The following is a 17218-nucleotide window of genomic DNA, read 5'->3' on the forward strand; positions in this document are numbered from 1 at the left end:
CACCAGAAACAGGGAAGAGGGAGGAATCAAAGTGAGCAGGATTAGAGAATAGGGAAGCAGCAGCAAAGAGGAAAGCAAACAGAAACACCCACCAAAGGTGACACTGCTGTTCTTCCATGCTCTGTGCTGTGTAAGAGGAAGTTTAGCAAATGCTTTGAGGAAATAGAGGATCTCTGACCCGTGATAAGGCGGACCATTACTGAAACTTGCCAGTAAGTTATTTATTCCTTCCTTCCTTCACTATAAACTCCATGTGCTTCATAGATTGTGGTTAGGCCATTTCAGCAAGCACAAGCTACTTCATTTATTATTCTGTCTTGCAGATTAGTTTCTCAACGACCAGAGAAAGCTCCTTCTGCTGCACAGTTTATATCCTAAATGTAATGCTTTATCTACTAATTGCCAGCCAGAGTTTTAAAGAGCATTCAGAATTTTAAAGGATGGGGCCAGCTTTGATTAAAAATTTAATGTTTTAAATAAAGCTGTGCAATCATATTTGTTTCACAAATACTCCAAAGCAGCAGCAAGTCACCCAGTGAGATTTCAACTGCACATCAGGACCATCTGGAGAGGACCTGGTGCTACTTTATTAGTGTACTGTTAGGTCTGGTGACAAGCAGCACTGGCTGAAGTTTCCATGGCACTACATAAACCACCTTTAAATTATAGAGGTAACCTGGGTAAAGGCACAGACTTGGATCTCAGGACAGGCAGCCTTGAAGAGAGAAACTTACTGAGCTCCCTCAAGACAAGAAAAGAACAATTCCTCCAACAGTGCCATCTGTCATACAGTGGATCCCAAACCCCACAGCACAATCTCCTAGAATCACACACATGACTCCACAGCCTACTCATGGCCAAATCAGTTTTACCCTTAGGTCTGGCCTAACTGAAGTACATTGTCACAATGTCACAAATGCCCCAAGCTCCTGCACATGAGATGTGCTGCACAGGAAGCATGGAGAGCTCCTTGGGCAGAGTAAACAGACAAGGTCTGGGAACTGCAGTGTCTCTGGAAATTACAGGTGAAAAGATAAAAAAACCCATTAGAATTTAGCTGGCATTGGGATACATGTGGTAGCTGTGAATAAATACACTTCAAGTAAAGGAACCACCAATGGAAAATCCCCATTAAAACAAAGCAAGAGAAATCCAATTATATATGCCAGTGACAGCCACAGGGGCTCAGATTTTTTAAAATTTTATTTAATCAAAGTTAAGACGTGGATAAACATAAATACAGCACAGGTACTTCAGATCATTCTTCATATTTGTGTACAGACAAACTGATGGATGTAATCCCAATGAAAACTGCAGTCAATGAAGTGCATACAGCCTTCCCCCCACACACACAAAACAAACCCCAATTAAAAATAAAAAAAAAGAAAAAAAACAAAAAACCCCCACACAATCTCAGCACACACTCTCATTACAAATGATTCATACATAAATAGGTAGAGGGTGCAAACAAGCTAATATGCGAACATGTATAACCTCTCGTTAATGGGAAAAAAAAACCAGAAGCAGCCATAATGATTAAAATACATTCAGTTACTGATAACTAGTTGTGCCATACAAGGCATTATCAATAAAAAAAAAAGGAAATTGTGCTGCAGAGAAAAGCTATATACAACAAGAAAATAAACTGCAAAGTTAACGCATGCATGTTTTATCCTGGAAAAGCACAGCCCTCCAATATTTTCTCCATGTTTGTTATAAAAGCCCTCTGCACTCAACTAAAATTAAAATGATCTTAAAGGATAATACTTGTAAAGTTTACTTAAGTCTTCAGCCACAGAAAACTGCAATGAAAATAATGTTCAGAGTCATTTCCAAAACAAAAAAAACGAAAACAAAATCTATTCATCTGATGACATGCATGATTAAAAGGTCTAGGCAAGATACACTGCTCTACGTTCCTGATGACTAAGGAAAAAAGCTCAAGTCAATTTAATCTGCAGATGGTCAGAAGATTTTTGTATTCCAGCAGAAGCAGCAGTTCAGATCTTCTGGATCTTTTCCCCAACAACTACAGGATTCTCTTTTCTGATTTTCTCAGCAGCATCAGCTTTGTAATTATAAGAGCAACTGTGTACATCTGAGTAACGGTGCATTCCACAGTAAACGTTCCCACACCGACATTCAAACCCTGTGGACAGAAACAGCAGCTTAGACATTTCAACATTCTTAATTACACTGGTTTGCTTTAAATCCTGAATGGGTTCACTCACTAGCAATAAATCTCAGTCACCAGTGTCAATCAATCAGCGAAAGAGCCTCTGCTGCAGAAAGCATAAGAATCACAAGTAATACATTTTTAAGTGATTAAAGCAAGCAAGATTCCACTTGACCATTCCTTCTTTTTGCATGACACTAGCACAAAACATTCCTAGAGAACTCCTGCTCTTTTGCTATGTCTATGAATCTTCACCCTCCAGAGCTCAGCCCTTTCACTGGACAACTGCAAAGCTGGCTAGTGAGTGGCAGCAATCATCCAATTCCTTAGCTCAGCAGACTTCCAAAAGGAAGTATCTGGAATTATGCACTAGTTAAGAAAGGAGGCTGAAAACCAAAATGATACATGAATATCTAATCTAGTAAGAGTCAGTTGAAAGCACCTTTGACTGTTATTTCAAATCAGTATCAAATGCCCATGCCCCATTTTCCCTTGAAGATAACATTGCAAAGTGTCAAAGCCAAAACAAGCCTAAAGAAACTGAAATCAGTATTTCTTACCAGTCAGTCCAACCTTCTTCCTGCACATGAAACAACGATTCTTTTTCTGTTTTGGTTTGTCAAGCGACTTGTCCTGCTCTTCAGGTGTAGGCTCTGCATTCTCTGACACTGAAGCTGACATTAAAAATGTTAATAAGAACAGTGGAGAAAAAAAGTCTTGTCTCTCCCCTTTTAAGTCCTACAATAATCTAAAGCCCATGTTGGACATTTGGCCATTTTGCTGCTGCTTCCATGTCTGAAGTGCAGTGGTCTCTCCACAGTGACTGAAACTCCCTCCTTCAATATAATTAAAGAAAAGAACTCACAAGATGCTTGAAAATACCACAGCAACAACAACCAGAACAGTAAACATTAGGTTTAACAGCAAGATTCAGCACTGCCAGGTCCAGGAAGAAAATCCAACAAGCCAAGTGTTTTCCCCACAGTGTTGCTCGCCCAGTTCCCAAACTCTTGCTTGCAAGAAGCACTCTGCATAACAGGATCACTGAAGCCAAACCCTCTTTCAAACTCTGAATCAACATTATTTTTGCTGAAGACTGCAACATGTAGGCCACACAAAATAGTGTTTCAGAACAATCTCTACCACTGTGATGCTGCTGCTCTTGCACACCTGGAAAAAGCCCACACAGGACATAGTCACTACATGGGGTGAGAAACATCAGCTCAAGAGACCCAGACTTACAGGGTGCAACTACACTGCCCTGGAGCCCAGGAAACAGGGAAAAAACTAATTTTAAATACATTTCTCCTAAGGCATCTTTCAACCTACTTTATAGTGTTCTCTCACATCTAAAAGAAACAGGTTACAGGTTGTGGGGGAGAGTATGAACAAGTAATAGTAGTATTTGCCTGAGTCAGGTAAAAATAGAAGTTGGCTAGTTTTCCTCAAGTATTTGCACATTCCTTACATTACAAAACAGAAATAGAAACAAAAAAAAACCCAACTTCATTTCAAGAAGGGCAAAGAGCCAACCTCTGCCTACCAGACATAGCTAGACCACAGCAGGACAAGTCTCCAGTGAGTAAGACATACAGAAGCTGGGAGTATTTGCAGCAATGAACAAAAGCAAGCTCCAGCTGGGAGGAGTGTGGATGGAAGCAGAGCTAGAACAGTGCTATGAGGAAGGGAATACAACAGCAAGCTCAGACATTTGTCAGGGAAGAAGCTGCAGGCATCTCTGTGCAGCTGGACTTTTGTTTGTCAGAGACTGTCAGATGCAGTTCTGTGCTAGCTCTTCACCAGCTGACAGCTCTTCTGCATGACAAATCCAGTGGGGTTTTTCATGTGCTGCTATTCTGATCTTTTTTTATTCTTTTTTTGAAAGGAAAGGGCACTCATCACTATTGCTACGTATCAAAACACTGTACTAAGCAACATCAATGGATAGCAAGATACCTGATCACCAGCAAAGACTTTGCCTGAGGGGACAGTATATTCCACAGGTTAATCTAGCAAAGATACTATTATACATGGTCTATTAAATCCTTCTAAGTCACCATCTATGTTACAAGCAGAGCTTCTCTTTGTCCTGAAATTTGTAACTCATAGTTTGCAAAAAAAAGTTCAATGGCTTTAAATGGCTCTTAAAGGGCATATCTCTGAGTGGGCATAATATCAAAAGGATTGCAAGGCAAGAACCAAAATCAGAAAGTACTAAAAGACATGAGATAAGTACCAGAAGGGGTTAAGACTTACTCAAATGAACTTTCGTAATTTTACACAAAACAGACATTGCAGTGTTTATTAATTCATTAAGACAAATTCATGCCATGACCTAGCATTCTCCAGCTTGCATTTTCTGTTGTAGCAAAATCCAGTTACCTCAATGAAAGTTTCACTAAGAGCCTCTAACTATTAGCTAAATTTAGGAAAACCTGTCACTCTTCCCAGCATAACAAGGCTCTCACACACCCTTAATTACATTTTCTTTGTGCGTATGGCTCTCACATTAAAAAGGTTTAAAAATATTTAAGAGCTGCTGCTCAGTGTAGAACCGAGTGGGAATTTTCTTCTACTGCATCACAAGTCACTTTGTATCTACTATAGTAACCATGAATTTCAGGTGCTTTTGAATAGAAGCCAGAGATTTGAACCAAAATCCTCTATGATAACCACAAATATCCCAACCACTTTAGATAACCAAGTGCCAGTGTTCAGTCTATAAGCCACCTGTGATGATCACAGCAGAACAAAGCCAGGTAAGATGCAATACTGCCCAGCTTGGAGCTTGCAGAAAATAGGATGCAGCCACTCCCAACTTCATCTGGATTCCAGAATGCTGCTGCCTGCTTTCCTTGAACCAAGTCCTCCTTTCCCCCAGCCCCAGCCCTGCCTGCAGCTGAAGAACTAAAGTGCTGGCAGCACCAGTACAAGCTGCCAACCATCCAAAAAGGAGTAAGGTATGAACACAGTCATGTATTTCTGGAGTTGACAAGTTGGGCTGTCCACTAGAAGTTCCCTGTTTGACAGAACATGTTCTTAGCTGACCAGAACAAGCAGAGCCTGGATTTCCTCCTAAAGGCACAAGCTTTTCCTCCTGCTTTGCTTGTGCCAAGCCCTGCCTGAGCTTCAGTGTGCTCTGACTGACCACAAAAACAGCATCCCCATGATAAAATGCACTCCAGCCTCTGCACCCCTGCAGGCACAACACAGCTCTGTGTGTGCAGCAAGACACCCAGGGCCTCACCCCTGCATTACTGGGCAGGGATTCTAAAAGAAAATCTTTCTTGTTTCTACAGAAGAGCATGAACAGCTACATCGACTTCTTAAGGGCATTTCACTAGGCATAGAAAGAACCTCCACACTTCCAGGAGTGAAATGTGAAGTTAATCCAAAGGAGAATATCACAACTTGTGAACATATTAAACTGGCATAATCAGCCTAAAATACACTGTTTCAACGTTAGGAAGTGGCAAATTAAGTAAAAGCACACTCACCCACAGAATTTAGTTTAATCTTCCTGTTGAGTGTTTCCTCTGTCCCTGGAGCATTCACCCAGTATATCAGGGTATCTTGCATAATTTTATACACTTGTATCACAATCTTACCCCACCTCTGAGTCCCTGGTACTATCACAAAAGTGAGAAGCATCCATCAATTCCTTTCCAGTACTGTGTACTGAGCCAATCCTGATAAGGCCCACTGAAGTTGAAGCCATTAGTTCAACTGCATTCATCTTAGGTTCAAGTTACCTCCACATAAAATTCTGTAGCAACCTTATTATTTTAATATCAAGTTTTTTAAACTTAGTTTGAACTTAACTGTATTACCTCACTAAAATCCAGATATGTACAAAATCAGGTGACTTCATTTAGAACAGCCATGTATCTCTTGGACAGTTAATCCAATCTAACTTTGTACTTTGGTTTTTCAAATAATAACACCACATGACACAAATGATGGCATTTTGCAATGCTAATAGTACATGCTCCTCTCCAATTCACAACAAGTTTGAAAATCAGAGGCTGTTTTCAGCCTCAGAGGGACTGAGAATCTAGGTGTTAATGGATTTATGCTTTCAGCCCCATGTTCTTCAGTTGTAGGAGCCCCACAGTATCTGTGGTGGAGCCCTCCTGCCTTCCATGACAAGCTTGATTAACCTTTACAATCCCCCCTGAACTAGAAGTGTGAATCCTACCCTGGATGGCTTTAACTCATTTACCCCAGGGAAGTGAAGCCCTTCTTCACCTGCTTGCAAGCTTGCCTGGAGGCAGCCCTGTTAATCCTCTGGCTAACAAATCAGGAATCCTGACTGGCTAATCCTAACAGGGCCATCATGTTGAGCAATTGTCCTGGGCACAATAGCCCAGGAGGTAATTAAAGTGACTTGGAGAGATGCTCAGAATAGAAGAAAGCTGCTAGAAAAGCTGAACTGTACTTAATGAGTTTCATTTTAGGTCATCTTTAATGGTATGTTCATGGTATTTCAGAACATTAAAGTTAAAAAATTTTCTATTAGTCCCTATCTTAGAGCATCTGGGCTTTTGTACTGTACCACAAGCACCACCATAAAAACACCAGCTCTAAAATCTACACTTATTAACATTCTGGAGTTTTCCTCTATTTCTTCTGCAATGCATAAATCCAACAAAGACAAATCTGAACTGCTCTTTAAGAATTTTATCCCTTGGTAGTTTTAGCTTGACTGCAAACAGCAAGGACTGTGTTCCACACAGCTCAAGTCTCATTTATCTGTCTGCTTCAGACAAGTAATAATAGTAATCTAAGAAAGCTTAATTATTCACCCAGTCTTTCACTCAATGCTGTTGTAGCCTGGTAATTTTTGTTAAATGGCAAGTTAAGGGGACCTCAGCTGAACACAATACATTAACTTACAGCAGCAGCATAGAACAATTTGCCCCAGAACAGACATTCCCACAAGGCAAGATTCTATCAAAATAAATACTGACATTATTTCTCCTGTTCCCCTACATCAACAGAAGTACTATTAGACACACTTCACTCTGGGACCAACTAGGACATGGCTGTGACTTTATCTTCCCCTAAATGTTAGAAACTTAGGCAATGCTAAAAAACCCACTTGGATTCACATGTTTGTATTACAAGCTTGTCAGCAACCTAAAATTCAAATTCCAAAGAAAAAGAAACTTCTGGATGCACAGCTGTGACAATAATTCAATGAAATCTCTCTCAGCATTCATTCTAAGCTGCTTTCATCCAAACTTACTTTTCAAATCAAAATGTATAATACTGAAAACACTACATTTCCTATGATTTTCAGTTAAGGGACAACCCAGAAGGAACTCTTAAGGAAATAAGGCTGGCCCTGCCAGAGAGTTATAAATAGGGATGGTAATTTAGAACTGCAACTACACACTGGTGATGTTCTTAGTTTAGAAAAGAGGGTACAAAGAAAAGGACAGAGGACACAGCTGAGTAATCTAAACACCTGATATACTCTGACCCTTGAAAAACATATTGTAAAACACAGATACATCCCTAAATTCAAAGCTTCTGGTTGACAAACCTCATATATTCTCATAAGGAGAATGAGCTTGAGAGGTGGAGAACTAGAAGCAGCACAATATTATCCAATTGAGTAAGGAGAGAGACACCTCTGAAAACCTCCTGGGAAAAGTATTTTCACATGCCCAAGTCACCTCACAGTGCCAGGGTCAGTAAAGTAAAGTACTCCCTCTGCCTCCCAGTGAAAAGCCAGTAGCTGCCTTGTCAAAACCGAGACAAGAGCTCCCAGCTCCAGAACACAAATTTCCTAACAGGCATTAGAGAGTATCTCTAGAATGTATCTTTTCTAATAATGGACACATCAAGAGGTTAGGAAAAGTGGTAAAAAAATTGAATTAAGTTTTTCTTCCAAATTCATGTAACCAAGGAGATGGCCTTACTCAGCAGAGGAGTTGACTTATATTCCATCTTACAGAAAGGGACAGCGCAGGTTTAGGAAAGTACCTGAGAAGCAAAACTTTGACACCAGAGATACAGTCAAAGAACTAATATTTAGAATGTTTAAGTGGAATTACAAGTTTATCTGTAAAAAACCCACACTTCTATGTTTAGACTAGTCCACAGAAAAATAATCTTCCCCACTAAAACCTAAACTGTCTCAGCAGAAAGCAGAATACTTACTGACTTACCTTTAAATATCTTTTATAATGCCTACAGGCAACCAGTCTGAGCACCTGTTTTATACTATCTAGCATTTTTGCATCTCCTAAGAAATACTATTAAATTTTTTTGGTCTTAATCTCTGAAAGTCTGCACATAGAAAACAAGAAAAAAGTGAAAAGAAAGTTCACATTGTACCAGCAAGAAGAATTTTAGGCCAATATAGTGAACTCACTCAGCCATTGTCCTTCAAGCACACATAGCCTGTGGTTTGGTAATTTGATACTTGATAAAGTAAATTTCAGTAGTTCAAAATCTCACACCATCACAGTTCAAAGGTGAAAGGTTCTTTTATAGGTGTTTACTGTTTATCAAAGATACTGGCCCTGTTCTTGCAATGCTATGTCAAACACCCTCTATCACAAATGTGCTCATAAACTTCTGATGTGCTGTAAATGGCTCCTCTGGGAGGTAAACAGACACTCAAAACTCTACTTAGATGCAATAGCCATGACATAGAGACAGAACAGGATGTTGATTTACAAGGTGCATTCCAACACCAATTAACTTGTTTATGGCAGACACTGACATCACCAATTAAAGTTTTAGTTTCCACTTGCCCTTTAAGAAAAGAAACTTTATCCTTATTTTGCCTTCTGATTTCACAGAATGTTTGGGTTTGAGAATCAGCCATGTCTTGAACAGGAATGTATTAAGAACAAAGTTTAAAAAGCATTATTCATAAGTTCTGTCCCTGAAAACAAGGCACCAACCTTGCAACTCTTCTGTCTCAGGTACTGTTTTGTCCACAGCCGTACTATCCGCTTGGGATGATGCTACAGATTCTGTTAAAAGTGACTGACTGGACACAGGGCTGCAGGGCAAAAGAAGAAAGTTTTGATTTTTATGATGAATTTCCACATTCTTTTCCTGTAAGAGATACATTAGAGCACCTCTTGATGAAAAGGTATCCCAGAACTTTTCACTCTGAAGTCATTTCAGTAATCACTGAAAACTGCCACAATCTGAACTGACACAAAAGGTAAACTTTCTTTTTTTAAATTCATACTGACTGCAACAGAACAGTTCTACTATAAAAAAAAATATTTTGGGTGGTTTGGCATGCCATCATTCCACACAGAAGCAACAATGCAACATTCAATATGCATGGATCTTTATAACATAAGTCAGCAAGATAATTGTAGAGGAGATAGTTTCAGTGTTCTGGTGATACAAACAAGAAAATTGCAGCATGTCAGTGTTTCCAGTAATAAAGCTGCAGCAGCTGCACACAGAACCCCTTGGATTTTCACAATGTGAAGTGGTGCAGGCCAAACTTCCCAACCCTTTAGCCATACTGCTAAACCACAGCATGGCTGAACACTCACCAATGAACACCCTGAGCAGTTGAGAGCAATTCAACATTAACCATCACTCCCAGCCAAGCTGCTCATCCAGCAGCTCTTCTGTGGAACAAGACAGAGCTCAAGGCCCAAGGAAGAGGTAGCACTATTTCAGTTGCATTTTTTTTTTTCTTCCTTTCCACTGAGGGATTCACTCTGAATCAGCAGCCCACAAACCAGCACTCCATGGCACAACCAGAGCACTGGAGTTGCAATTTTAATTGTAAAGAACTGCATGTAGGTGTTGAACTGCCCATCTGGCCACCTACAAAAGGACATTGTCAATTAATTTTATCTGTCCTGAGAGTATCATAAATCTGAGGTATTTCCAGAGACTGAAGTTAAAATCCTACTTTTTTATTTTGAAGAAAAAAAAAACAAGCAAGTGTCACTGATTTTTTTGAAGTGCAAGTCCAAGAGCAACCATCCACTCAGTTCAGCCAGTAATCAAGCCAGTGATCAGTGAGGTACTTATATTCTTTCACGGTTTTATTGAAGTTGAGAGAACAAAGGCAAGGCACTGTAATTGGTTCACATCTGTGCATTGACCTGGATGAACTTTTTTTCTTTTTACACACACCAGAAGAGTTGTTTCAGGGTAAGATAAGTATTTTCAACCCCAACTAGAAACCTCAGAATGGAAAGACTAAATATAGCATCAAGCATGGCACCTAGCTCTCAGTTCATACGCAGGATCCAAGCATGAGATAACACCTCCTATAAAAAGCTAGGGAGCAGAAACAGTCTGAGCAGAATCAGTCAGCAGCAACTGATGAAATCACCCTCACCCTGTGTTCTACTACATTCATTTTTTTAAAGAAAAGTTGAAATGAGTATTACTGCAAGTTTAGCTTCCATACTATATAACACACTAACACTTTTCACTCAAAAAATTTCCAAAGCACTTAAGTTGCTGTTGATTGTGTCATTCTAAACCGAAATGGAGTCACTAAATATAAACAAACATTTAGCTTTTACAAATGGAGAACACTTATTAAGTCTGAGTGATTTACAAGAGGACATTATGTATCCTTGAATAATCCAGATGGAAATGACTTGTTTAATAAGAGATCAGTTCAGTTGCACAACTTGTACCAAGACCCGTGTCTTTACCCTGTTCTAGTACTCTCCATTCCTTGCAAAGCAACTGGTTTGTTAACACATTATCATACATTTATTTATGAGAGCTCTAGTAAAATGGCAGGGAGCTGTTTACAAAATCCTCACATTTCTAGGATGAGAAGAGTTCTCCTTCGGTAAATGTACTGCAAGTTGTGGAAGCAGAAGAGCAGCCAGACAAATCTCCGTAAAACCAAAGCTGACAACTTCTATTTGAGGCTAAATTCTAAAGACAAATTTCCATCTGAATGCCAGATGAAGCACAGAGATCTGCTAGCATTCACCCTGAGATCCCATGCTTTAAAGTTAGCACTGAAATCCTACACCTTCTCCTAATCCTGGTTCCAGCATTTAATTATGCACAATCAGCACACTTCATTTGATCATTTTAACACCGATTTTTCTGTAAGGACACAGAGCAGACAGAAGCACCTTACCTTGGCTGCATAGATGGAGTAGATGTAGAATCTAAAGTGGACTGAGTTTCCTGGGCACTGCCCTCTGTGCACTGGACCGGTAAGGACTCGGTGATACTACTGACAGAGGCTGCTGCAAGACATTCACCCAGGGAAAATGTGTTACCCTGCTTCCTGGGATTACACAAGTTACACACTGCATTTACTCTTTGACCTCTATGACACCAGTCAGGAAAGTAATTGAATCCTGCCGACACCATAATGAAATGTAATTTTACAAAAAGTAATTATGTTTTGCTGTATTTTGATCCCTTTCCAGCCCCAGGCCTCCAGAACTTACACTGCACAAAATTTCAAACCTGGAGTTCTAAAACAGTTACTATTTTCTGCTAATTAAAGCATCTATGAGCAGCTTTTTCAGCATACACTGCTGTACTCTGACATGAGAAGTTGGTGATATGTTTAAAAAGTCAAGATGGATCTGTGAGAACACCAGTATAACATCCTAATGCCAACTCCAGATGCATTTTGAAGGTGTAGAACCCAGATCTCCAGATTTCAGTAGAAGCTATTGCTTCAGTCTAAAAGGTCAGGGTGAAGGGAAGGCAACAGTACACAGGGCACTGGGTCAAAAAGAACAGAAAGTATGTGAAGTTAAGGAGAAACTATTGTTGCCTTTTCCCAACCTGGGAATTTAACTCGAGATAATTTTAGGAAGGAGGCAATATAAGAGCAGATCTCTACTTGAAGACCTTCAGGAGCAGTTATGGGAAAATGTCCACAAAAACCCCTGAAGATCTTCCAAAGGAAAAGGCATCACTAGGAAGTGTTTACAGGTTAATCCTTCAGCATGAGGCCACAGAGATGAAATACCTGTACTTAAAATGCTTTTCACAAACATTCCCCAAGCCAAATCCTATCTCCATTTGTAATTTCAGCAAAAATATGTTGGCATAGTATTTTTTCTGCATTTTTATACTTTCAAATCAGAAACACTCAAACTAATACAAAAGGTATTAGCGAGAGGCTACTTCTGAGCAGATCAGTGGCAACACAATTACATTATGAGCATTCCATCCAAGCTCATCCCATAAGGTAAGATGCTGGGATGAAATGGTTTGCACTAATGCTCCAGCAATCACTATCTGGACGTGGAAGCTGCTGCCTGCTGGATCAGGCTGAGCTGTTCATACACATGTGTGCTGTGGTTACTTACCAGGAGGGCTAATTCTACCATTGCTGTTCTGCCTTTGAAGGTGTTCTTTGTAGCACACTGAACACATGCCATTTGTGCGAGGATTCCCGTAAAATCCGCAGCCAGTGGAACAGAGCATAGGCACTTGGCTACGGTTAGTTTCTTGAGCCATTCTCCCTTCTTCTATAAACCTGAAATGGATACACACAACCCAGTATTTAGAGGCCTGAGAAAACTCTTCTTTTACAGCTGACATTTGAAAATCTGCAATTTCCTATAGCTCAGCAAAAAGATCATCCAGAAAAAATGCCTTGTGGGTAACTCCGTGCCCTTTCCCAAAAAGTCTATAAAGTCTGCCCAATAATACACATACAGTCACACGTAGGCTTTGCATGACCCACCCTCCCAGCCCCACCAATTTTTTTCAAGGTACACCCCACAAAGAAAAGTAATTTTAGCAAATATTGGAAGTATTACTGTTTCTGGCAGTGAGGTAAGGGGAGTAGGGGAGGACACTTATGCTGAAACCTGAACACCTGACACCGTGCACAAGAACTGTAAAATAAGATAAGCATGGTAACTTGTCCAATGCCCAATTACTTGCTGCATAGTAATTATAATTAAGGACAGTCACATGAATTGACATGTCACTGTTTAGTCACTGTGTCATTAGTGAAAGACGACACAACTGCTTACCACAAACCTCATATTATGATTTTTCACACACTAAGAGAAAATCACCCTACAGTCAAAGATATTAAACCACACAAACATAACCTCCTATTTGTAAATTCTGTGTGAAAATATAATAAAAATGAGAGATACATGAGTTAAGAGATATATGATATATTAATTGCTGCATGATCTAACATCCTTAACTTTGGTTTTCATAAAAACTATCTTTTTTCGCCCCCGGCTTGTATTAATCAAGTTTACAGATACTTGCAAGATATTACAAGAAAATTACAACAAATGACCATTTCCATTATTGTTCTGAGACTCCTATTATCAAGTGGTCTAATTTGCAAATCATTTTTGACATGTCATTTCATGAGATGGAAAATTAATTTTCCATTTCCCCCCATAAATATACAAATATATACAAATACACTTTTTTTACCAAATTTGAAAGAAAAAACAGCTTCTCATTAAGAAACTAGGTATATCAAGGTATCAATTATTTACATTAAATTCAAGATCAACTTAGGTCTACCATTTCCAGATTAAAAAGTAAGCTGAAGCATAGGTAATTTTAATTCTTGCAAATCAAGCCAAAGATAAGCAATATTTCTGAAAAAAAACCCCAGTCTTGCAAGTACACATTTCAAACAAAAAGAAAAAAATCCAGAGGGAAACGGGTTTCAAGATACTTGGACACTTCACCAATTGCCATGTTATAAAACTAGATTAAACCACAGTAAGAAGTACCACAGTAAGAAAGATTTCCTTTTACATAAGATGTATTCAAAGCCAAACACAAACAACTTTCCCATTATTTCGTTTCCAGAGAAATCCCCTCATCTCCTCTCACACCCACATCCACTCTATTTTGTTTTTATTTCCCCAAAACACATGAAATTGATACCAAGAGCAAACCTCTGGGTTGCAAAGCCAACAGCGACACAAACAAGTCAAGTCTGCTCACAGCAGTAAGGCACTCTACGGATGAGGAAGGTACAAGATACAAGACAAGGAAGATGTACAGGCAGGAAGACAACCAAAATCTGATAGCATCTTTTTCAGCTTCAACCTGCAATTAAGCTTATTTCAGCTGTTGACTACACTCCCCCACCCCAACAGAGAAGCACTTGCTTTCGACATACAAAGCCCCCATTGACCTCACACGACAGCTAAATTTGATTTTTGCTGAAGTACTGTACTTGTAGCTGAAAGAGCACTTTCATTCCTGCTTTTCTCCAGACAGTCTTTCAGAACGAAACTGCAAGTAGTGCATGTGGAATTTAATTCTTATGCTGGGCCCAACATTTCAGAGAAGCCATTTCAGGGAAGTACAAATGAATATGAGTTTGCTGTGCTTTGGTAACCAGAACCAATTTAAAGCTGAAATCTTACGCAAATCATTTTTGGCATCGAATGTTTTAAGATTGAAAGACTAATTAAAAACACTTTCGACTGAATATTTCAAGAGCTAATAGAGATTCAATGTCACAATACAAGTATTAATCCTTTTAACTTTAGGCAGCAGCATATTAAAGAACCCTACACTAACTTCCAGATTGTACCAGGATTTTCTTTCTGTTCAATATTAGCTTCAGCAGTGCACAGAACTCAATAACTGCACCAGCCACTGCTAATATTCCCCAATACAACATTGCTGAAGGGACCAGGTGCTAATGCAAACACAGAGTAACAATCTCTAACATGGATGTAAAAAAAAAAAAAAAAAAAAGAGTTCTGCTCCAATTCAATAAATAAACTGTGAAAGGTGCCCAAAGATGCCCAGACAAAAAACAAGAAAAGCTGGCCTGAGTTCCAGCTAAGCCAGTTCCCAAGCTCATTAACCAGTGGATCCTGTCACCAGTCAAAGCACAAGCCACTGGCATGAGGCTCCAGAACACTTCAATCTCCAAGGGGAAGTGCCAGGGATTCTTCTGCAGAGTTTTAATAAGGGCCACAGGAAGCGGAAGATCTTTCATTGGTTGCTAATATTCAAGAAATATAATGAATAAGAGATAGGATCAACCTGATGCAATGTTATGAAGTCAAAGGAGAACTTGCACCAAGACAACAGCTTGTTGGGTACAAAGGGGACACTTGGGTACAATCCCCCTCACCCACACAGTTACTGCTGTGAGCTACCAAAAAAACCCACCAGGACAACACAAAGTTTTCTGACAGTTCAGTGAGCTCAATCAGTTCACATGCAAAAACACAAACAAAGTTCAACACAGGAGAGCCTCTGGAACTGATGTGAAGGAGGACATGTGACCAGGAGGGACAACACATGCTCTAGCAGCCTGTAAGCTCCTGGGATGGTTGAACTCATCTATTTGAACCCTAAAACCACAGAATGCCAAACCAGTATAATAAGCTCTCCCATGCTTAGCCCTCCTTTCCAGTGCTCACATGCACCAAAACGAAACAAGGAAATGATCAAACTTCAAAAAAATCAACCACTCCACCTTCTGCCAATTAGTTTCAACACAGATTGGTTTCTGAGCTCATTTGTCACACGCGTGCTGTTTGGGCACAGAGAGGGTCTAGCTGCAGACACGAGTGGAAATGTCTGTTGAGCAGCAGAGCAGGCTTAAAGAAATTAAGAGAACCATCAGCCAAAAGCGGGCATTGAAAACAGAAGGAAAGGGACTCAAGTGCAGGCGGTGCCTGCCCCACACTCTGCTGGTTCCTGGGAGGGCAGGGCCGGACGGCAGCGCTGCTCCTCGGGCCGGGCTCTGCCCCGCACCACACATCACCCAACACGTTCTGGGGCAGGGAAGCACCTCCCATCAGCCCCGCTCTTGGCTCGGCTTCGGCTGAGTTTTGTTTCAGAAGTGTCTGTAATGCCTCACTCAGGAAGACTCGCAGTATCACCGAGCCCAAAGACCAGCAGTGACTGCCCACCCCTACTGCTTTTATGGGACATTTGCTCCCACAGCTCCGGCCATGCTGCACCTCGTCCCTGCCTGCAGCCACATCAGCTCAGTCATCTCGTGCAAACAACACAAACATTTGTTCTGCTGCACTGGAGAGCCTGCTGATCCGATAGAAGACCAACTCCAGAGAAATGACATGCACTGCACAGGAAGTGACATGGCTAAAAATAGGAAACTCTTTTTAGGGGCAGCAAGCCCTGGCTGAGCATCAAGCCTTCTGTAAAATAAAATCCAAGTGCATACACTATCCATAATTTCCAATATGGTCTCCCCTAGCTTGGCTTCAGTATGACACTTGAAGCAGCTTCATAGCTGAAGTGACAACAGGATCTTGGGATCAACATGACTACATGTATGTCCTCTGGGTCTGAGGTGTCACAAAACTAACGTGGAGCTTGTCAAGCTCCTGGAAATGCCTCTGGGCTCTGCCTGTTACCCCAGAGCTGTGCCTGCACAGCATTCACAGGGTAATGCCATCAATTCTGAAGGTTATTCTGAATGCAGAATTGACTTATCTTGAAGAAAATCCAAAACAACAAAGCTCTTTACAATATTTCAAGCACATTCCCTGCTTTGCTTTACAGTGTAGTTGTATAACCAGTTATAACAAGCACTAATGAGAAGGAACAGCTGAGAGGGAAGTGCAAGAGCCTTAAACAACTCTCAGTGCAACCCCAGAACATCTACTTCATTAAAGATTATGGAATAAACAACCTCTTTCTGTATTAGCCAAAAATTGCTAAACTTCAGCTGAAATGACCTCTAACTGTTTTCTTAAAGATATTTATTGCATGGCAGCACACAGCTCTGCAGGCTAAGTTCTCCTTTTCCTAAAAATAAGGTGCTTACAGTCCACCTGTTCCTGTTACTCCTGTAATACACAACTTCATTCATTTAATAATGCACTCTTACTGCTGCTGCTACAGTTTCTACCTTTCCTCCCTCACCACAGCACATCCTCAGAGTAAATTCCTCTCTGTACTAAGCAAAAAAAAGTGCAAAGGACATGTCTATAAAATGTATAGAGTTGAAGCTGTAGAAACATTACAGCAGAGCAAATCTTCTGGACGTCAAGTTCTCTGGAGAGAGAGAGACACATCATCCAATACTCTGTAAAGCAAGTAACAAAATACTTGTGGACATCTCTT

General features: G+C 40.3%; 1 protein-coding gene across 6 annotated transcripts in view; it reads right to left on the reverse strand.

Annotated features, from left to right (window-relative positions):
* Positions 1-1185: 1185 nt before the first annotated feature.
* Positions 1186-17218, reverse strand: part of ZFAND6 (zinc finger AN1-type containing 6) — a 36606-nt gene continuing 20573 nt past the window's right edge. For 5 of the 6 annotated variants that reach the window (XM_033070705.2, XM_033070708.1, XM_033070703.1 and 2 more), the window contains 5 exons: positions 12478-12647; positions 11283-11394; positions 9097-9197; positions 2737-2850; positions 1186-2149 (listed from right to left, as the gene is read on the reverse strand). In XM_033070705.2, coding sequence (XP_032926596.1) covers positions 2001-2149; positions 2737-2850; positions 9097-9197; positions 11283-11394; positions 12478-12628 — 627 coding nt within the window. In that variant the 5' untranslated portion in view covers positions 12629-12647 and the 3' untranslated portion in view covers positions 1186-2000. The remainder of the gene's footprint in view (positions 2150-2736; positions 2851-9096; positions 9198-11282; positions 11395-12477; positions 12648-17218) is intronic. The other variant, XM_033070704.1, reaches the window with a different exon arrangement.

The sequence above is a fragment of the Catharus ustulatus genome, chromosome 12 (genome assembly GCF_009819885.2).
Source record: "Catharus ustulatus isolate bCatUst1 chromosome 12, bCatUst1.pri.v2, whole genome shotgun sequence".
NCBI classification, from domain to species: Eukaryota; Metazoa; Chordata; class Aves; order Passeriformes; family Turdidae; genus Catharus; species Catharus ustulatus.